The sequence below is a fragment of the Pagrus pagrus genome, assembly GCF_965226575.1.
Source record: "Pagrus pagrus genome assembly, chromosome: 13".
Lineage (NCBI taxonomy): Eukaryota > Metazoa > Chordata > Actinopteri > Spariformes > Sparidae > Pagrus > Pagrus pagrus.
Genome location: NC_140197.1, coordinates 19511158 through 19533403, shown reverse-complemented (window position 1 = coordinate 19533403; position 22246 = coordinate 19511158). Strand labels below are relative to the sequence as shown.

The 22246-nt window shown below is 41.5% G+C and overlaps 1 protein-coding gene and 1 pseudogene across 2 annotated transcripts in view; one reads left to right on the top strand and one right to left on the bottom strand.

Moving 5' to 3' along the window:
• Nucleotides 1-88: 88 nt before the first annotated feature.
• On the top strand, nucleotides 89-11470 carry LOC311268501 (annotated as a pseudogene). The gene is made up of 19 exons (XR_014624911.1): nucleotides 89-812; nucleotides 1467-1678; nucleotides 1865-2264; nucleotides 2348-2508; nucleotides 3139-3318; nucleotides 3401-3542; nucleotides 3654-3838; nucleotides 3968-4109; nucleotides 4194-4370; nucleotides 5885-5913; nucleotides 5964-6218; nucleotides 6312-6474; nucleotides 7195-7344; nucleotides 7511-7671; nucleotides 8811-8990; nucleotides 9077-9218; nucleotides 10187-10371; nucleotides 10467-10608; nucleotides 10710-11470. The product of XR_014624911.1 is annotated as an uncharacterized misc_RNA (transcript).
• A 496-nt stretch (nucleotides 11471-11966) lies between these two features.
• Nucleotides 11967-22246, bottom strand: part of abca3b (ATP-binding cassette, sub-family A (ABC1), member 3b) — a 29090-nt gene continuing 18810 nt past the window's right edge. The window contains exons 17-31 of the mRNA XM_084370507.1: nucleotides 21841-21939; nucleotides 20386-20584; nucleotides 19992-20298; nucleotides 19636-19909; nucleotides 19233-19437; nucleotides 18923-19142; nucleotides 18474-18632; nucleotides 18018-18190; nucleotides 16607-16744; nucleotides 16299-16493; nucleotides 15958-16145; nucleotides 15681-15851; nucleotides 15289-15485; nucleotides 14918-14991; nucleotides 11967-14305 (exon numbers count right to left, since the gene is read on the bottom strand). Of these exons, the coding sequence (XP_084226633.1) occupies nucleotides 14174-14305; nucleotides 14918-14991; nucleotides 15289-15485; nucleotides 15681-15851; nucleotides 15958-16145; nucleotides 16299-16493; nucleotides 16607-16744; nucleotides 18018-18190; nucleotides 18474-18632; nucleotides 18923-19142; nucleotides 19233-19437; nucleotides 19636-19909; nucleotides 19992-20298; nucleotides 20386-20584; nucleotides 21841-21939 (2731 nt within the window). The 3' untranslated portion in view covers nucleotides 11967-14173. The remainder of the gene's footprint in view (nucleotides 14306-14917; nucleotides 14992-15288; nucleotides 15486-15680; nucleotides 15852-15957; nucleotides 16146-16298; nucleotides 16494-16606; nucleotides 16745-18017; nucleotides 18191-18473; nucleotides 18633-18922; nucleotides 19143-19232; nucleotides 19438-19635; nucleotides 19910-19991; nucleotides 20299-20385; nucleotides 20585-21840; nucleotides 21940-22246) is intronic.

The following is a 22246-nucleotide window of genomic DNA, read 5'->3' as shown; positions in this document are numbered from 1 at the left end:
ATGATGATGAATGAACAATGGAAACATTTTTAAGTTACTGGCAGTCGTTACATTGATTGTAGTTATTACATCACTGGCTGCTACAAGAAACGCACAACGCAGCCAATTTAAAATCAATATTCTGTCACAATCCACATGGACAACTACCGAGATGACCCTATTAATACAAACAGAATGTTCCTGTATTTGTTGACCATGAACAAAAAAAACTTGGCTGCAATGGCTGAACACCAACTGGAACACTTTGACAAGTTGAAGTGCAACCTTTAGTCTACTAAATGTTTGACTTTTTTTTCAGACATCTGCTAAATCTGTTCTTTTCCTTTCCTGCTCAATTATGTTTTCAGCCAAATCTGGTCAGGAGCAGGTTTAACGTGAATTATTAACTTTGCAGTTATGCAGTAACGCCAGCTGTCCCGCCAGCTCTCTTCTTCAATGACGACTGACAGCAGTCATAATCATATATGTTTTTTAAAGCAATGTAGTGAGTTTGAGTTTGTATTATTACCTCATTAATACTGTAAATATTAAAATTCTGATTTTTTAATTTCTTCTCTAAAACTACACAGTGCCCCTGTAGGAGCCATGTATTTTATTTGTGTTAAATGTAATACTCCTTCTGAGCACTAGGAGGCTGTATGGTAACGGCTGAGGCTGCCACAGGTGATGTAAGTTCACAATCACAGGTGTTGCTGATGGGAACAGAGCAAACAGTTTGTGACTGTGCTTGGACAAGATCACACGGCTGTATTTGTTTTACCTTTGTATCGACACTTATTGGGAGTGACGGACATGATGGTGTATGGACACAAGTAAGAAAATAAACACATTATGATATAAAGTTACGCTGAAGACTAAGTAACATTTTTCCAGAGTACACGCTAAACAATTTGGCCCAATGTATATGTGCCTTGGCTGACTACCTGATGGTTATTATTATTATGATTATTATTATGATTATTATTATTATATGCCATATTACTGAGAGATGTTCAACTCAATACAAAAAATGCATGCATTACAATGCATTTCAAACAGCAGTGACTGTGCAGCAAAACTTAATAAATGAATTTAGACCACCTTGATGTATTAATACTATTACTACAGCTACTACTACTAATGATGATGATATATTTAGGTTTGGGAAAAAAACATTTAGGTATCAGTTTACTCACAACAGAACGTATGTACTCGTAAACCTGATGCACGGCTTGGTCTTTGTCAAGCAGCAAAACTGGTTTCTGCCTGTATGTTTAAGGTTAAGAATGCAATAAGGACACCAACTGAATCTGAACATCTACTGAATGAGTTTCATTGGTGCAATCACCGTGATTCAGAGTGGATTGGTGAAGGCCCCTAAAAGAAGGAGGGACTATAGTCTGCGAAGTCTAGAAATGTTTACTGAGGTGCACTTTGAGCTCACTCTGAGGGACAGCTGTTTAGTAAAAAACGTTATTTGGCTCCAGGTATCTGAAGCATCATGTTTGAAGATCTTTTCCAGTCCGCCACCTCAGTCACCCTGCTGGTAGCCATTGTGGGCCTGCTGGTCTTGCATCTTCTTTACTCCAGCTTCAGCTCCTACGATGAGAGAAGGGAGCCTCCAGGACCAAAACCTCTCCCCCTGCTTGGTAACCTGCTTCAGGTGGATCTCAAGAAGCTCGACAGTTGTCTCTGTGAGGTCAGAAACAAGTTGTGTGTCTTAAACAGCTTGATGCTTTCTATTGCTTTGATAGAAGACAGTTTAATTCGTATTTCAGTAATTATATTACTTGCAAAATCAAAAATATTTTAAGTAAGAGTCTAATAAATTTAATTTATTATCTAAGAATCAGAGTCTCACTTTTACCTGCCTCCATCTTTGTAGCTGTCCAGAACATATGGACCAGTGTTCACAGTCTACTTTGGACTGAAGAAGGTGGTGGTGCTGGCAGGATACAGGACAGTCAAAGAGGCTCTGGTCAACCATGCTGAAGAGTTTGGAGACAGGGAGGTTACTCCCATATTCTATGATTTCAACCAAGAACATGGTGAGAAAACATCTTAAGAGTTTTTTTTTTTTTTTTTTGTAACTTGCTTCTGTTCTTGTCTAAACAAGTCACCACTGTTGTTTCCAGGGATTATTTTTTCCAACGGTGACACTTGGAGAGAAATGAGGCGTTTTGCTCTCACCACTCTGAGAGACTTTGGCATGGGCAAAAGGCTTACTGAAGGGAAAATAATTGAGGAATGTCACTCCCTGATTGAGGGATTTGAACAATACGAAGGTAACATTATCTCCATGAGAGCATACCTTAGCGATATCTTACAGTCTCTATCTAACTCTTGTCTGTAACCATTTTTCTCTCAGGTAAAGCCTTCAACAACACCCAGACAATCAGTTATGCATCTTCAAATATAATATCAGCCATCATGTTCGGAAAGAGGTTTGAATACAAAGACCCTGTCTTCCAAGCCATGGTGGAGAGAGACCACGAGACCATCCGTCTAACAGGATCAGCTTCTATCCTGGTACCTGCCAATACTACTACTATAATACTCAAGAGATCAAGTATTGTGTCCGTGTAGTCGCAGAAATATTTGGTAAAACTTTATTTTACAGGTCCTTAAAGGTGCAATATGTAAAAGCTGGTCACCTGTAAAATTCATACTCAAAACAAAATAGAGGACAGCATATGACCAGAGTAACCGCTAACTGCTTCTAACTGTAGCTGCCCTTAGCTAGTTAGCTCAGCTAGCCATGCAGCTAGTTGTTCAGACTGGGAGCTCAGGGATCAGGGGAGTGTTAGTGTTTACACTGCTAGCACAGGAGCTTTGGTGCAGGACCTGGGCCTACAGTAGATATATCTGCAACACAATACATAGAATGACAAAATTGCTATTTATTCATTCTGTTGGTAATTTTAGTACATTTTTTTTAATGTTTTCAACAAAAAATTGTCCCAGCTTCTCTGTTTCATTACATGTAATATCACCCTATAATTAATATAAATGTGCATAGATGTTTCTGGAAAATGTCTACAATGATTACAATATGATAATGTTAATAATTAGCTAAACGGAAATAAAAAACACTGGTTTAATGAAACCAGGTGAGCCTCAACGGTTATGTTACACTGTTATTATTGTGCTCCATTACAGTTATACAACATGTTTCCCTGGCTGCGCCCTTTACTTAAAAACTGGAGAGATATAATGAGGAATGTGGAGGAAAACAAGCAGGACTTAAGAAGCCTCATAGCAGATCTGAAGGAGAACCTGAACCCGGAGATGTGCAGATGCTTCGTTGACGCATTCCTGACCCGTAGGCAGAATCTGGAGGTGAGGTGTCCCAACTGCAGTGAATTCCCTCCTTGGCTTTAAATCATTAAGTATAATCTGTCTTTTGTGCATTTTATACTAGGAGTCTAAAATCAAGGATTCACTCTATCATGATGACAACCTGCTCTACAGTGTGATGAATCTGTTTGCAGCTGGAACTGACACCACAGCAAATACACTTCAGTGGTGTCTACTGTTCATGGCCAAGTATCCTCATTTTCAAGGTGCAAAAATACATCTGTATATTTGTCTAAGTTGGTAGTCCTCACATGAAACTTGAGTTAAAGTTGCATCTCATGGTCATCAGATTTAACGCCTGTTTCACGTGCATTCAGACCAGGTCCAGGAGGAGCTGAGCATGGTGGTCGGAAGCCGTCAGGTCCGAGTAGAGGACAGGAAGAACATGCCCTACACTGACGCTGTGATCCACGAGGCACAAAGACTGGCCAACATCGTCCCCATGGCTATTCCTCACAAAACCAGCAGAGACATCACCTTCCAGGGCTATTTTATCAAAGGGGTTAGTTGCCCGTGTCAGTCCAAAGCTACACATTTGTTTTTGTTATATGCTTCTCTGAAAACACTTGAGAGCAGTGCTTTGTTTCAGACACTTAACATGATACACTCCACTTTCTTCCTTTGCCTACAGGGGACGACTGTGCTTCCTCTTCTCACTTCTGTCCTGTATGATGAGAGCGAATGGGAGAGCCCGCACACTTTCAACCCTTCACACTTCCTGGATAAGGATGGTAAATTTTTCAGAAGAGATGCCTTCATGCCCTTTTCTGCAGGTACAACAACTTAATTAGCTTGATATTTAACAACTGTGAAGATATGATCTGCATTAACTTGTTGCGACTTGTTTGTTCTTGCAGGTCGCAGGGCTTGTCTCGGAGAAAGTCTGGCCAGAATGGAGATCTTTCTCTTCTTCACCTCTCTCCTCCAGCGCTATCGTTTCACTCCTCCACCTGGAGTTACAGAGGATGACCTGGATCTCACACCAGTTGTGGGCTTCACCCTCACCCCCACACCTCATGAGCTGTGTGCTATCAGTCGCCACTGATTAAGAGAGCTGCAACTTCAGTAGACTAGTTGCATAGTTGAAGTTTGTCTAATCAGAAGAACGCGGGCTTTTAGGGTGTGGCGCCATAAAGAGACAGGAGCTAAAACGGCCACAGAGGATGAAGGGCTGCATAAAGGGCCAGTATACGATACATACGCAATTTTTGAACTGTCAATCATGCAAAGCTAATCTTGTAGATTCCTAGAATAAAAATATAGAGCGGGAAAGGAGCATAATATGTTGCTTTTAACAAATCAAATTGCATCCATGATGTACCATACATACATTTTGCTTTATTGAACTGGAAATGACTCATGTTCATATGCTTGTTGCCTAATTTAAGTTAGACCCAGCTTTACTTACCCATACATAGGACAATATATATATATTAATGTTAGGATGTAATCATATTGAAGAACATGTATATCTATAGGTATCACTTTCCTCCCAACAGAACTCTTGTATTCACACTAGTAATATGCAGCTTTTGTCCTTGTCAAGTAGCAAAACTGGTTTCTGTAGCCGGAGGATTTCGACAAGGACCTCAAATTAAACTGGATTCTGCTAATGTTTACTGACAGGAGGAGAGCTCAAATATTGCATTTTAACTTTTGGGATTAAAAAGTGGATTTTCTGACATTTCTGTTGTCAAACTTGCCCTACTGTTGATGTATACACCATTCAACATCCACCACTGATGATGAAATTCTATGTCCTGTGACTCAGGCACGAATGTTTAAAGTTTTATTTACATTAATTGTTAATTGTTTATTGCTTTGATCACAGCATGTCTTTTAATATATTTTGAGAAATAAACTTCCCCCTTCTCAAATTGTAGTGCTGAGTACAATTATTTGTATTTATCGATTGATGTTGGAACTATAATTTAAATAAAACAGAAAACTGTGAGTGTTTGTCCACCTTTCTGAAAAAAAAAAGGTTTAGCAAATAGTGAGTGACCTGGTGCTTCATCACAATGTAAAACTACAGTGACGGTATATTTTGGCATTGGAAAAAAACCTGAACTGAAAGAGAAAAAAATCAGCATTGAAACATTTATTAATTGGGAAATTAAACTGAGTGGTTCCTACTCTACTTGGATCAACTCCTGACTCATTAAGACACAAAGTATTATTTTGTTGACGACCTTAAACTTGTCCTGAGGGGCACCTACATTTCTCCTCCACTTGACCTAGAAAAATTTCCCCATTTCCAGGACAAGCCTTCATGTTGAGCTCTGCAAACATTCACTATAGTAACAAGCCAAAAAGGCCAGTAACTGCTGGTCAAGACAGACGTACAACTATGAAGACACCAAAAGACTGTTAACCAACACAGGTGACCTACATTTTAACCTATAATTATCTGTACCTGGAATCAGAGATGCTTTAGCATTAACACTATGGTCTCTGAGCCTGTTGGTTGACAAGTAAAACCTGTCGGATGAGTCCATGTGTTTCTACATGTGTGACCTGTCTCACTCATGTGACTTGCCTCTCACAGGAGAGCCCAAAGGGGCGGGGAGACACTTAGTAATCCTATACCATATCTGCAAGCACATTCCAGGTTGTGTATGTTTAAGTGCATAGCAGCGAGGCTCAGTCAGATATCACCTTCAACAGCAGAAAAGATGTCTCTTTTGGTGGACTTTATTACCTTTCTCTTCTCCACTCCAACTACCTTGTTGGGGACTGTTGTTCTCCTGCTCATTATCCATCTTCTTTCCAATGGTTTTATCACCCAGAAAATGGAGGAGCCTCCAGGACCGTGGCCTCTTCCGCTGCTTGGCAACCTGTTGCAGCTTGATCTCAAGAGGCCCTACAAAACCCTCTGTGAGGTGAGTTTAGCACTCTTGACGCACAACAACACTACTTTGTAACGCGTCGATCTATCTCGGACATATTCTACAACATTTTTAGTTTCTTTCCAGCTGTCAAAGAAGTATGGGTCTGTATTTACGGTGTACTTTGGAACCAATAAAGTGGTGGTCCTGGCTGGATACAAGGCTGTTAAAGAGGCTCTGGTCAGCAATGCAGAAGAGTTTGGAGAAAGAGACATCGCCCCTATCTTTTATGATATTAATGAAGGTCATGGTATGTTCTTCTTTTACATTAATTTTTACATATTGGTACAAAGCAAAATGATTTGAAGAGTTATAACACAAATAATGTTGTATTTGTCATGTGTTTGATATTACACTGTTGTGTAAACATGTACCTGCTGACAGTTAATAATCATATGGATGCAGTTTTAATGTGTTGTGATTGAGATCCTGACCCACTGTGCATCCTGGAAAGTGACAGTTACATTTTTTGCTCTAAAATACATAATGACATATGACAATGAAACACCATCAGTAAACATGACGCTGTCTGACTCTCTCACTCGCGGGGAGGGATGCTGTTTTCTGGGGGAAAGTTCACTGAAGTCTCTGGTCGGGACGGCTGACCGTCACGGTGAACACATTTTTGGCCATAACTCAAGAATTCATACAATTATGATAAAATGACAGGACAAAATTATGAAATTCATATGATTTGATTGACATTTGATATCCAAACGGTTAGAGGTTAAATGCACTGCTACATTATAATATTCAGCAAAAAATGTTCTGGCAATTATTCCACCCCACAGCTCAGGGGCAGCAACTTGACTGGTGCGCGGAGGCATACAACTAGTCATTATCTGTTCCAGTGTTCAGTCTTTTACTTTTTCGTTTGTTTTATTTTCATCTGAATCATTGATAAGTACGATAATAAATACAGTACATGACAAGTACAGATTGATTTTCAATCACATGTCATGTTTGATAGGGATTCTGTTTGCAAATGGAGAAGTGTGGAAAGAGATGAGACGTTTTGCCCTCACCACCCTGAGAGACTTTGGGATGGGCAAAAGGATGGCTGAGGATAAAATCTTGGAGGAATGCCACCATCTGATCCAAATGTTTGAAGAGCATAAAGGTATGGAGTCAATATATGGAGTGAAAATGCATGACAAAGTGTTCTGATATACAAAGATTACAGATGACGTCAATGTCTTGTCATAATGCTTATTGATATTTCTTCCAGGTAGTCTTTTCGTGTTGTAGTCTTTATACTTTAATAAGTTGTCACTGCCACGTTACAGGGAATCCATTTGATACTACATCTCCAGTCAACTATGCAACATCCAATATCATCTCCGCCATTGTGTATGGAAGTAGGTTTGAATACAGTGACCCCCTGTTCAAAAACTTGGTGTCAAGAGCCAATGAGAGCATACGCATTGCTGGCTCAGCACAAATCCAGGTAAACTTTATATTTGGTTTTTGAATTGGTGACACTTATTATTAATAACAATAATAAGAAGAATGATGATAAAAATAATGAGCAAGAGTTTCTTCAAGAGCGAGTTCCAGAGGGTGGGAGGTGCAATGAAGACGGCCCTGTTCCCCCAGGTCCAGTGGTTAGTCCTGATCTGATACAGATTAGAAGTAATGATTGCGTGAATTAGAGTTTTACAGCTGAGAAGGAGTGGGATGGATGGAGACTGACAATGTTTAAGAGGTGGGAAAAGGCTGGGGGTTTTTTTGGTGATGTGCTTGTCATGTTGATCAAAGTTGGTCAAAAATGATGCTGAGGTTGTGGCCGTGAGTGAAGGTGAGCACAGTCTATTTCTATTATGAGGGAGAAGTTTTGGGTAGATTTGGTGAGAGTTTTGAGACGTTTTCAAATTGAGAAAGTTGGTTTGGAGCCTATTTCCAGAGTAGAGTGAGTGGTAGAGGGGATTGCTTTAGTGGTGATATAGAGCTGGATGTCACCAGCAAAGAAGCAGAGCTGAAGTCCATTACGGTGGATTATGTGGCCAAGAGGGGAGCATGTAAAGGATGAAGAGGAGGGGGGTCGAGAACTGAAACTTGGGGAACACCTTGGGAAAGGGGAGCAGTGGAGGATTTGCAGTTGTTGATGCTAATCAACTGATATATGTCAGAGGGGGCCAGGAGAGGGCGGTGATGTTGACACAGCACATGAACCTCAGTCTCCTGGGTGAGAGTCCTCGGCTAAACCCATTTAGCCAAAACAGCTTGCTCCAAGTGTGGAAGTCTGGTCCCTTTTTATTCAGTTTCAATGATGGTCCTCTTTATAGCAACTCATCGTCAGCTTCCATCTCCTGTGGTGGAGAGGCCACATTGTCCAAAAATAAGTCTTTTCACTGTTATGCAGAAGACACACAGATCTACCTCCCCCTAGAGCCTTACAAATCCAATGGACCCCAATCATGTTCTTACCACAACAATTTCTGGAGGGCTGAACATTTTCTTCAGCTCAATGAGAATGAACAGAAGTTATTTTGTTTCTATCGCAGCATTTGAACAACTGTATCATTCCTCATCATGGCTGTTGTGTCTTCAGTAATCTCTGTTGTGTTTTTTACTGGTGTGTCGCAGGTTTACAATATGTTTCCCAGGCTGTTCAGTTGGATCAAAAATCGGCAGAAAATGTTAAATAATCGTGAGATGACTGTCAAAGATGTCAAAGATTTAATCAAGCATCTGAAAGAGACACTGAACCCTAACATGTGCAGAGGACTTGTGGACTGTTTTTTGATTCGGCAGCAGAAAGAAGAGGTAAGACTTTTGTGTTTCTCAGCTGCAACATCAACAGCAATGTTGCACATTCTGTCTATTTTATAATAGGTTGTTCATTCTCTCAGGAATCTTTTGTTATGGACTCTCACTTCAATGAGACGAACTTGATATACACAGTGACCAACCTGTTCGGAGCTGGCACTGACACTACAGCAGCAACATTGAGATGGGGTTTGCTGCTCATGGCCAAAAATCCACATATACAAGGTGAGATGAGAGAGGAGGCTTGTTGACATGTGGGGTTTGGATAGAAATGTTTCAACAGCTTTTGGATTGCCACGACTTATCTTTTAACCTTTGTCTTAAAACTTGGTTAATGACTGATGTGACGGAGCAGCACACACACATGCACACACACACACTGCATATTTCTCCACTGTGTTGCTAGTTATGGGACCCCATGCACACACAGAAAAACAGGGTCATGTGCTCAGTAGATATATTTTTATTATTTTTCATTGTGATTTTGTTGCACATTAACTTTGGTTATGGGGAAAATGTTAAGATAGTGGTGGAAAACTGAAGTGTAAAATATGCTTATGTTCAATGTAAATGTCTTCTCTGCCAGATGATATTGTTAATTGTATATTCTTATGTAAGTAAATACGCCCAGGGGAGAAGCTATTAGTTTAAAGGGAGCCATGTTGGCCTGGTGAGGTCAGTCTTGGTTTGGTTATCGAGAAAATAACATCCATTGAGGTCTCAGACTGCAAATTGGATTGTTTTTGGGTTGGTTTTTTTTGCCTGTTTCTGCCTGGAAGATATTAAGTTATTGACAAACTCAATTCTCAGTGCTATTTGATAATCTTGTAAAGTTTATTTTAAAAATGGACTGTTCCTATATTTTTCGACTACGCCATTGTTTTTTAATGTTTTGAGGAGTTGGAAGTAGAAACCCATGACACTAAATACCAGCAAAAACTGATGACACTCCGAACAGCCCGTGTTTGGTGATAATCGGCATGTTAGCACGCTAAACTAAAGTGATGTACAAGGTAAACCTGCTCAACATCGCCATGTCAGTGGATGTGAACGAAGGGTGAGGATTATGCCGACATCAGCATTTAGCTCAAAGCTAAAACTGTGCCAAAGAGCAGCTTCACAGAGCAGCCTTGACTCTTAGTCTTGTTAGAACGAATGCAGACAGTTTAAATCTATTATTTTTGTGTGTTCAGACCAGGTTCAGGAGGAGCTGAGCAGGGTGGTAGGGAGCCGTCATGTCCGGGTAGACGACAGGAAAAACCTGCCATACGTCGAGGCCGTCATCCATGAGACACAGAGACTGGCCAACATTGCTCCAATGGCTATTCCTCATAAAACCAGTCGAGACGTCACCTTCCAGGGCTACTTTATCAAAGAGGTTGGGTGTTCACATCTGTTCCACAATCTGGGAATACTTTAAACTTTCATTCAGAGATTTTATAAGATATACCTGCTCTTGTCTTTTGCCTACAGGGGACGACTGTGTTTCCTCTTCTTACTTCTGTCCTGTATGATGAGAGCGAATGGGAGAGCCCACACACCTTCAACCCTTCACACTTCCTGGATAAGGATGGTAAATTTATCAGGAGAGATGCTTTCATGCCCTTTTCTGCAGGTACAACAACTTAATTAGCTTGTTCTCTACAGATATTTAATGATCGTGATATGATCCAGCTTAACTTTGGATGTGGATTTTGCGGCTCTTCGTTCTTGCAGGTCGCAGGGTGTGTCTCGGAGAAAGTCTGGCTAAGATGGAGCTCTTCCTTTTCTTCACCTCTCTCCTCCAGCGCTTTGTTTCACTCCTCCACCTGGAGTTACAGAGGATGAACTGGATCTCACACCTGCTGTGGGCTTCACCGTCAGTCCTTCCCCTCATAAGCTCTGTGCAGTCAGTCGTCAGTGAAGAAGAGAGCATGACGTGTTAAAACTGCATGTGCCAAATGGCAAACATGTTGTTTTACTCACCCTCACACAGGGTTTAGTTTTCTCATACTGCAAGACGTAGCAAAAATCTTGTCATTTCAAATTTGCACTTTCATTCATACTTTTATGCAGGGTTAGGAGGGTTACTTTTAGAAATGTATTCCGAAAGTTAATTATCTGTTAAAAGATTTAGTCAGTACCATAATCCAAGTATCACAATATTAAAGTAATGTAATCTGATTACATTGCATTATTTTTGGATTACCTCAATAGCAAACATATCTAACATATGCAAAAAATGCTTGAGAAAAGAAAAATCAATGAGATGACTTCTGTTTAATCTTAATGAGTGTGTGTGTCCTGTAACAGGGGACACTTGAGTAAAGAGCCCGTTTTTTTACTGAATGTATCTAATTACATCTTTTTTCTGTAACTTTACTGGAATACAGTCACCCTTTTTGTATCCTAATTACATATTAACGGTACATGGATTCAGTTGCTTCCAGAGCCTGCTATTATGTATCTTCTACCTCATAAAAATAAAGTGAATTTATACCAATCTCTCGTTTTGGTCAGTGTGCTCTCCATTATTTCTACAGGAATACTTAATAATAATAAAAAAAAAATACTAGAAACACTTTTTTCATTGTTTTCTGATGGGAAAAGACAAAAGTTAAAGTAATACAGGATTTAATAAACCAATAATATAAGCCTACTCAAAACTGCTTTAAAAGTGATGATTTGGCCATTTGACAGTCAGCCAGATAATAAAGAAGTGTCCAGTCTGTCATCTGTCAGTAAGCTGCCATATTTATGTGCAAACAAAGAGAGAACGGTTATCACAAAAAAGAATACAAAAATCATACCTTCACATGAGCAGGATGGCATAGAGGCCGCTGCAGGGAGGAAAAGGCTGAAGTACTCTGACCCTGCAGCTGGCCGACCTGTGGGCACTAGAGTGAGGTGCATCAGGCAGTAACACTACAGCAGATCAACACCTACCTGTTTAATCAAAGATGTGAAGTGCCACTTCGAAAAATGAGACGAGGCTCTGGTATTTGCTTCCATTTGCATAGAGCATTATTTAATTTAAAAAGAATAGCGATACATATACAGTTGACAAGGTCAGTTGGTACAGTACAGTACACAATTACAATGATGTAAATTCCCTTCTTTATATATGGTACACTGTATTTCAGCACAACTCAAACCTTCAATATCAGCAGCGCAAACCTTTTCACTGTTCCTCAAACTACGTATCTAACATTGCAATTGATTCAAGTCATACAAGTAATGAGACAAAAATTGTGCAAGTACACAAACAAATGTAACAAAAGTCAAAATGAAGATCAATAAGCCACATGTCCGTGTCTTTCTGGAATGTCAGTCTCTACTTTTTCGCCCTCACACATATCTGGTGACATGAAGAAAGTGCCGTAAATCACATGAAGTTGTTAATAAAAGCTGATTACTGAGTGCTTTTTGCTTTCGTGTAAGACAGTAAATACATTCATCTCACTTATGTGAAGTCAGAGTGATTCTTTCGAGAGTAGGAATGTCATCTGCACGCCAATTCATCCTGGATTATAATATTGATCTCCACCGCGGAAAACATTTCTCATCAATATGTGTGGGAATTTTTTTCCCCCCTTTTTTGGAACCTGCATAATGTTACTCAATATATTCCTACAGAAGTCCTTTAAAGTACAGACATGACTCGGGGGATGATTAATTGGGCATGCTCTGAGATGAGGTTCATAGTAGCACATCCAAATGACAGAGGAACAAACATTGCGCTGATCATTCTTCCTCAAAAAGGCATCTATTTGTACGCAGAGGACTTATGTTTAACCATCCATACCACTGCTGGGCCTTTTTATTGCATTTCCTGGCGTTCCCTGAAGGAGCATCTCTAGAAAGTTTGTCCGCTGCACAATAACAATCACTTGGTTTTTTGACATTTAAGGACTATCATACCATTGTTTTAATATAGACGGATTGGTTTCAGGAATCGTGTGTTGCCATACACTCTCACACACACTCACACGTTTATAAACACTCACACACACACACGTGCACCGAGTGAAATGCAGAGCTGCAAGACATAAGAAAAAAAACAAATGTACAAAAACACCTTAAGAGGTCATTGCAGTCTTGTTGTTTTAGGTCCAAATAAACCACATGCAGTCTGAAACTTAAAGTCAAGACCTCCCATTTTTACTGTATCACACACCGATCATGATTTCTATCTAAACAGCTTCTGTTAAAGCTATAATGGCTGGATATTCACATGGTAGCACGCTGTTAGTGTAACTTGTTTGGCAGCAAAAACAGAATCATTGGTCCACAAGACCTGAACAATGGAGGCATACTAAATGTACCCAGACTGGACTACATGTTCTCGGAGGATTAATCCTCAGTAAGGACGGTTCTTCTAGCAGCTCTCTGCTCTCTCAGCATCATGCACTCTGTACATCGTATTCTACGCATGCATTCGTTAATGTGCCCAAAACAGTCTTTAAATGAGTAAATCGTCTGCTCTGGTCTGAACGAGTAAGTGGTTTTTAGTACCATGAACACATCACATTATTTACATCTGGCAACAACATTAAGAGGCTCTTAAGGATAACCAGGCATTTTGTATAGGGCGGTATAAAGAAACAAGAACCCTCATTTGTTAGATAAGGCGCAAAAGGTGTGCAACAATTTCATAAATGTATCAAATGGAGTGGTTCATTCTCTGATCACAAAAAAGCACAACATAATCAAGTAATAAAATAAGATCATAAATAACAAAAAGACAAGCAGTACACACACACAAATCAACCCTGTCACACACAATTAAAAGTAGTGGTAGTATCTAATGAGTGGTGTCATTGTCTTTGACCTCGCTAAGAAAAGGTGCAATACTCAAGAGTTCATCACTTGGTGTAATCAACATGTCATTATCTCGGCTCTCCTCCGTTCTCGTCACAGAACAACAACAACAACAACGGCATGAATGACCCAACAAAGACACACCGACATGATACAGTAGTAGAAATGCTGAAGTTGGATGCGACTGGCCCAGTGTGTGTGTGTGTATGTGTGTGTATGTTGGTGGTTAAGGTAAAAATGGAGCTGGAGATTAACCACGCTCTGCTCCAGCCTGTGTACACAGCTGCTGTGTAACTGAGGCAAGTCCACGTACGCAGGTCCAACGCAAACACACACCGTAGAAGTGGACGATGGATGGACGGACGGACTCCTCGCTCCGCTCACTTCCTCCCGCTCTCTGTGCAGTGCTGGAACTGGGCAAAACTGAGGAAAACCTGCTCCAGTGATATCTGGCTCACACAGTAGTCTTCAATGTGGTATTTCTCTTTGGCTGCCTCCAAAGTGCCAAACACCTTAGTGGGAGAGGAGAACAGGGATTGAGGGAATATGGAAAAGTGTGACATCAAGGCCAAGATTACATGTTGAAGATACAAGCTGCATCTTTTGGGCACTGAAAAAACAAACAGGCCTAAGTATACTTTATTCCTAGGTAATCCTAAACTGATTGATTTGCCAGAGACCGGAATTGAACTGTTTTTCAGCACGAATGGCTGTGACTCCACCAGACCGGGAATAGAGCCAGTTTTTTTTTACTGGGAAGTTACGGTGAACAAACATTGTGATTCGGTCTACACAATTTAATTTTTTGTTAAAGAAAGGTTACAAAAATGTTTGTGTATGCCGTCAATTGAAATTCTCCAAATCCAAATTGGCAGGTCAAAAAAACCAAAACAGGAATGGACCAGACTGCCTCCTTTCACCATCCACATGTTAAACATCTGTGATCGCTATATAAATCAGGATTACTCCTGCCTTTACAATGAAAATGCCTCATCAAGATTTAATGTTTTTTACAGCCACATCGCTTCATTTAAGAGTTACAGTGTGCCATTTTATCCACTAGAGGGAGCTCTAATACAGCACAAGTGCAGAGATGTACTGTACTTCTGTATACAATCACCTACCTGGGCCCAGGTAAGTGTTTTGTCAGTCAAATGGTAGTGCACCATTCCCTGGTGCTCGTCCTTTAGCTGACTTCCTGTAGTGGGAGAAAGTTGACACAGTTATATTTACTTTGTTTAAACTCTGTTTAAATATAGGGCACAGAAAATAAATGGAAAAATCGATTTATCTAGTTATTATCTGACATTGAAATAGGCAGATCTCAAAAGTGCAGCTACAATATCAACATTTTATTCGAAAAACCGACAAACACAATTACAGTTATGGTCTTATTTTTTTTCTTATTTCTAAAGACACATTAGTGGTAACTCCATCTTTTATAGTTCAAGTAATCTTGATAGTTGTATTATATGAAACACTGTATGCCTCTAACCTGGGAAGGTACTTTCGATGAAGTCTTTGAATAGCTGCAGGTCACTGTCCTCCAGCTCGGCCTCTATGTGAACTTTAGCCAGCAGAGTGTAGCCGCTGCCGAACTTGCTCTTCAGGTGTTGGGGGCTCCCGAGGCACTTGAACTGACCGTTGACCATCACTGCCAGCCTGGTGCACAGGGCCTCACACTCCTCCATGCTGGTGAGGGAACATATCAGGGTGTCACATCATGTATACACTAAAACTACTTCTACTAAACTAAAACAACTTCTTTTAAAGGGTAAGTCCACCAAATGTACTACAGTACTAGCAGTAGTATAAAGCCTTTTGTGCCTCCAGAAGAAGATGCATCATATGTGAAATATGAATAAAGCATATTTGCATAAAGCTCACCTATGAGAAGTGATGATTATGGCCTTTCCAGACTCTCGTGTGCGTGTAACAGCGTCCCACAGCAGCCTCCTGGCCACAGGGTCCATCCCGGTTGAAGGCTCATCCAGGAAGATGACCGGAGGCCCACCGATCAGAGCTATCCCTGCACTCAGCTTCCGCTTGTTGCCGCCACTGCGTGTGTTGAAAGTCAGATAATATTACCACACACTTGCTCAGGAAAGTGAATAAAATGTGAACACAAAAGAATGAGGAACGGCTCAGATTTTCTTCTACCTACCTGTAGCTGCGGACCAGTTTATCAGCATGAGGCTCCAGCAGCAGCGACCTCAGGACATTCTCCACGCAGCCAGACACATACCTCTCTGGTATCCCTCTCAGCCTGGCATACATACTCAGCGTTTCTCTTCCTGTCATGTGGTCCAACACGGCGTCAAACTGAGGGCAGTAACCAATGCGCTGCTGCACCTGCAAACCAGAGATAAGTGTCCTCTTTCAAATCTTGGCCTTTTGAAAGCAGCATGGCTCTCCACATTAAACATTCAGTACACTTAAATCCCAAAGTTGAGCCACTGAGGTCGACTTATCTTTGAATTAAATGTTCTCGCTCTTTGCTCTCACCTTCTTAATGTCCCTCAAGATGCTGTATCCGTCAATATAGGCGTCCCCAGAGGTAACGCTCTCGTCACCTGTCAGCATCTTAAAGGTTGTGGTCTTGCCTGCTCCATTGAAGCCCAGGAGACCGAAGCACTCTCCTTTTCCTACTGCTAGAGACAGCCTGTCCACCGCCAGAAGATTCTGCCCGCCGCTGTACACCTGAGAGGGAGAGATAACAGTGGGTCTGTGCCATCTTGTCATTATCTCACAGAAGCAGACATATTTCAGCACTGACAGACACAAAAAAGACATTCGGACTCGTGCGTACGTACCTTGCTGAGCTCCTGCAGTATGAGGGGGCTGCCAACCATAGACTCTACTACGGGCTCCAAGCACTCCAGGATCCTCTTCCTCTCGTCAGCCACATCCCTGTCCTCTGGATGCAGGGCTGCATCCTCTATCAGAGGTAGCTAACACACAAAAAGTAAGAGATTAACCCTGTGTCAAAGTAAAATACTACTCAGACTTTGATATACATAAATATGTATATTGTAAATTGTTTTCTCGATTAGATACACAGTATGCATTTTCCGCCACTAGGGGTCTCTTACTTAAAACACCCCTCTAGCTTCAAACAGTGCTCTGGGGACCTTAATTTGACCTAGTTTGTTTTATTACCTGATTAATATTGTAAATGTTAAAGTGCCCCTTTAATGGTAATAATGAAAAATATCTGTTACAAGCCAAAAGCAACATCTTAAAATAGCTTGTTTTGTATGAGCAACTGTCTAAACCCAAATATATTCAATTAACTATCACATAAGACAAAAAAAATCCTCACAATTGGGAAGCTAAAACAAATTTTGGGGCATTTTGGCTTGAAAAACGACATTAAAGATAATTCGATTATCGAAATGGCTCCCATTGCGGTCTATTAATAATCCATAATCATCTCATTTCAGCTCTAAATGCTTTCTGTTTCAACGCCGCAGTGTCACGAGTGTTTTCTGAAATCAGCTGCAGGACGTTCAGTCTTTTAGATGAGTTATGCAACACTTAAATCCCTTTATTAAAGTCGATGTGCTGATGAATGCAGAGGTGGTAATAGATCTTAGAGGTGTGAAGAGGCTCAAGTAACAACACCTCGTTGCCTCTTCTGTCTGATGAAGAGCAGCTGGTCACTCTGGTTTCATTATGGAAGGAGTGATATATGAAATGTTCTGTGTCCATTCTGGAACAACTGGTTAGCATATTCATCAATATTCATCTTGTTTAATTCAAGATTATTACCCTTGATATAATGCTAAAAGAAATCAACAGATGACAGCAGATGATTTAGCCTCTTTAGTGCTCTGTTATTACTCTCATGCTGCACTGAAAGCTCACAAATCAAAGTGTTAATTGCCAGAGCTCTTTTAATGAGCGACATATGCTGCCAACTGGCATTCAACCCATTACGAAGCAACCCAGTAGCAGTGTTTCTCACTGTGACTCAGTTACAGTTATGTTTCCTCTTTATGAAGTGTTTACACCATTTTCCATTCCCCGTACATTTAATATCAGCTGATGATCAGAGACTACAACAATAATTCAAGTTGTCCTCAGAGACTTCTCTTTTTTTCCACTTTCAGTCTGAGTCTGATATCTAACCACACTTTGAAAACAGTTTCCCAGGGAGACCTCCTTCGCAGTGCAAGAAGAAGACAAACACGGCATTGTTCACTGCTCCCACAGTTCACCTACCTGTTTGCGTCTCCTGCACAGGGAGGCGAGGAGTCGGCGGAGAGTGCGGACACACTGCAGCTCGATGACAAACAGCAGAATAATGAAGACTACACCCTGCACTGAGAAGGCCACGAGGAAGCGTCCCACGCCGGGCTCCGACATGGAGAAGTAGTTTTCTTGGTACGTGATGTCTGGAACCAGAAGAAAACTTGAGTTGTGTCACGTGAATAAAGAGCATAAATATGCAGTTTCTGAGGTTGTTTATGCTGTGTAAAGTTACAGAACGGCTCGGATACATGTGTTGAAATGATCAGCTATCGTCATTCCAATGCATGTGTAATACTACCACTAACATTATGACTCATCATTATAATTATATCTTCTATAAATGTATCCATCACATATTAAATGGCGAATTCAGGTAGCAGACCACATTTTCATTGTTTTATTCTGTTACATTTATGCAGTACTTACTTAATGCGTCGCACACAGCTTTGGTGATGGCATTGGTGGGGCAAAATGACATGAACTCATAGTTCTGGTAGAACTGGCTGAAGGACATGCCCAGGCAATAGTTTGGGAAGATCAGGAACACCTTATCCAGTAAGTGCGACAGGTGCTGCAGCTTCAACTCTGGAGAAGAAATTCATAAGAAGGCCATCAACAAGATTTCTAGAACATAATCCCTCACTGGCTTCCCACCAACAAATACTGCATATTTGTTTTCAATGAGGGACTTCGGCCAAGCCAGACGCACTCATGCTGGGGACTGAAACCAGCTGCGACTGCAACTGTATTTTAAAACAGCCGTCTGAAAAGGCGGGGCTGCCTTAAAATCAGCATCGTCTTTATATTCAAGGCAATATGGTGATTTGAGACACTTTAAAAGTCTGCCAGTGACGTGAGCCAGGGTCTCCTCTCACCTGGGATGGTCATGATGGTGACAGCCAGAAAGGTCGCCGTGCCAGTGATCATGTTGAAGATGGTGAGGCGTGTGTAGGCAGTAGCGGCAGAGGAGAAGAAGAAGCTGAGCAGATACATAAGAGGCACCACAGCCCAGCCGTACAGCAGCAGCATCAACAACACATCTACCAGGTGGTTTTTGTCTACAAAGGCCTTGACTCCGAATGCCTGAAATACCACCTAAAAGCATAACACAACACAACAATTTTATCCAAACTTTATTCTCTGACCAGTGTGTTTACAGTAAGTGATATCGGCAGTTATACTGACCAGCATGAGGAGACAGGGCAGCAGGAAGTTGACCAGGTCCCACAGAAGGGCAGAAAACCAGAAGTTTGACAGGTAGACGCCGCTGACCTGCTGCACATGCTTGGACTTGATGGAGGACTCAGTTACGAGCAGCAGGGCAAAGGTGCTGGACAGGGAGGCCATACCGTACATCAGGTTGATGGCGATGGCAAAGCCTGTCTTCCCCCTACAGATGGAGGAAAAGAATGAGACGGTTAGGAGGAAAAGGAACAAGGAAGGAAATACGTAAAAAAGCAAATGTCTTCCCCCGTTTGATCCATTTTCTACTTGGTGTGCCTCTGGTTTTTGAAGTACTCTTGAATAACAAACATGCTGTTTTTAACTGTGCTAGAACCAAATACTTCCCAGCCTTCCCTCCACTCACTCTGTGAGCTGACTCCGGGCCATCTCAGACAGGTTACGCGGCATGGGGTAATTGCTCGTCTCGATGGAAGCGTTCGGCCCCGCTAGAAGCTTGAACAGAGCATTGTCCACCATCATGAGGGCTGTTGCTGGTGTATGGTAGCCCTCATTATTGAAGTAGGCTGTTGCTTCTGCATAGTGGCTGTTGCTGCCGCGGAAAGCAGCGCCCACCACACAGCGCTCATTAAAGCTGCCGCCCTCCTCCTCTGCCTTATTCAGGACGTAATCAGTAAAATCTGATGGGAAGCAGAAGAACGTGGTGAGTAAATACTCAGCTAAGCAGTCAGATCATGTCCCTGTGCCTTTCACTTGGTTTACCTGTGATGTTGATGAGCTCGCCGAGCTGGGCAGAGAGCTCTGAGCTGTATGTGTTTGCCAATATAGAGGCCAGTGGACCCGGCTCCGGCTGCAGAGCCACCGGGACTTTGGTGTGACCGTAGCGGCTGAGTGCCAGCTTCAGCTGAGGGGCGTTCTGGTGGTTGGGTAAGGTGCGTGCCACAACTAAGGCCACAACTGTGAAGACCAAAGGGACCAGGAACTGAGCCACCATCACCTTCCAGTTTCTCCAGCTGTACAGAGCCCTCTTCAGAAACATGGCGTAGAACTGCTGCAGGTAGAGTCTGACCTGATGGGAAAGGAAAGGAAAGGAAAGTGTGAGAACATACATGTGTAGAAAACATGACGAGCCTTAGTTTGCTTCCTCTCATCTCACCCCGGTGTTCAGCTTGATGTTGGAGCAGTCCTCTGAGATGAGCGTGCCGCTGTCTGTGAAGTCGGTGATATCGGTCATGCCGCTGATGCTGCTGGCGTCATCTGTGGTCCAGTCGTGGGAGCGTCTCTCATGTTGGTACTGCAGGGCTGGCAGCTGGATTGCCTGGATGTCCAAACTGGAATCCACCAGCTTCCCAACTCTGAGCACACAAATCAATCTGTGGTTAGCCAAAAGGACTTCACACTGCACGAAGATCTTCAGTTTGGTTGGAGCTTTAAGCAGGACTGCTTTACTTTGAAGTGGTTTTACTGATTCTTCTGGTTACTGGAAACTTATTTCTGGGAATTAACTTTAATGATCAGTAAGCCATTAGTCAAACCTTAACCATAATCTATAGTCAATTTAAAGCCATGATAACAAATCTCCCCGCTTCGCATTGTAACTGATTTTCATTTGTGTTTTGTTCTGCTTCTTTTCTCGTTCTTCGACATCGTTGTAAATGACGGCTCCCTCAATGGTTTAAATAAAGATTTGAATGAATGAATAAACAAATGAATGAATCCACCTACTTACTGAAAACAGTAACAAAATGTGCCTTATATGCAAAGTATTCAGTTCTGTCAGCAAACAGCCAGAGAACAGGAACATTTTAATTAAAGAAATCCAGCAAAATAAATAAGTGCTACTTTAAAAAATCTTTGCTGAAATCAGAACAAGGCACAAAACTCAATCTATAAAACAACATTCAAGGGAGAACAACATCTCCAATATGCATATTTACAAAGATAAATGACCAGTCACTTGCTATAAAAATCCAGCCACTCTGTCTATTTTTCATTCCTTTCAGAGGCTCTGTAGGGTGGAGAAAGGCAGGGTTGCTTGCAAATAAAGCTGAACGTTAAAAATACAGCATAATCCAGTCTAAAATAGGGCTGCAACTCTAATTATTATTTTCATTGTCGATAAGATTGAAGATGAAGATGATTTAGATCTCAGGTAAAGACCAGTATACACTACTTAATTAGGGAATTTATGATAATGTAATCAAGAATGTAATAATGGCAGAGTTTTACGACCTGACTGGCAAATTGTTTTACTTTGCTGCAAAATCCTGAACACCAGAGGAGAGCTAGATGACCAAATTTTCAAACCACAGCTTCTCCTGGTGTTGGGTTTGATGTTTGGTGTGTGGTGGCCAGAATGGAGCCTGTTGTGATGTGAAACACTCGTGCTAGTAGAAGTAGCATGCGGTGTTAGCAGTCCGCAGTGGAAGCGCTCTCGTGCTTGTTGCCACAGATACGAGTCCACAGGGAGGCAGAAATAACGGCTCAGTGTGCAGCAGGCAGCTTTGATTGAGACGTGTGAGCGAAGGCGAACGTATTAGCCATAGCACTGGCTTGTTTCATTTTACGCTAAAGGTGTGGTTAAATGTAGACGTCATGTTTCATGTTCTACCTGAGGAAAACCTCTTCCATGGTGGTTACTGAAGCTCCGTAGCTGGCGATGCCCAGCTCCTCCCTGTTCATCTCCAGCTCTGCAAACAGCAGCTCAAACCTGACAGAAAAAAACAGAGTGCACCAAAGAAACAGATCAAACAAATGACTCAATATTACGATATGAGCTCTTGATGAGTGTACAGGCGCAATATTTCACTCCTTATCACTTTGTTTTTAAAAGATGTAATCTGTTGTAGCTTTAATTCTGCCTTAAATCGAATCCTGGAACAGTTTTAAGTGCCACGGTGGAGTCAAAGTCCAATTTGTGGAGGGGAAAATATTGATTTTCTGACTATAAAAAGAACATAAAACAAGGTAAAAGGTGAGGTGGCTATAAAAGGACAAATAAATAACCTGGAGGGAGA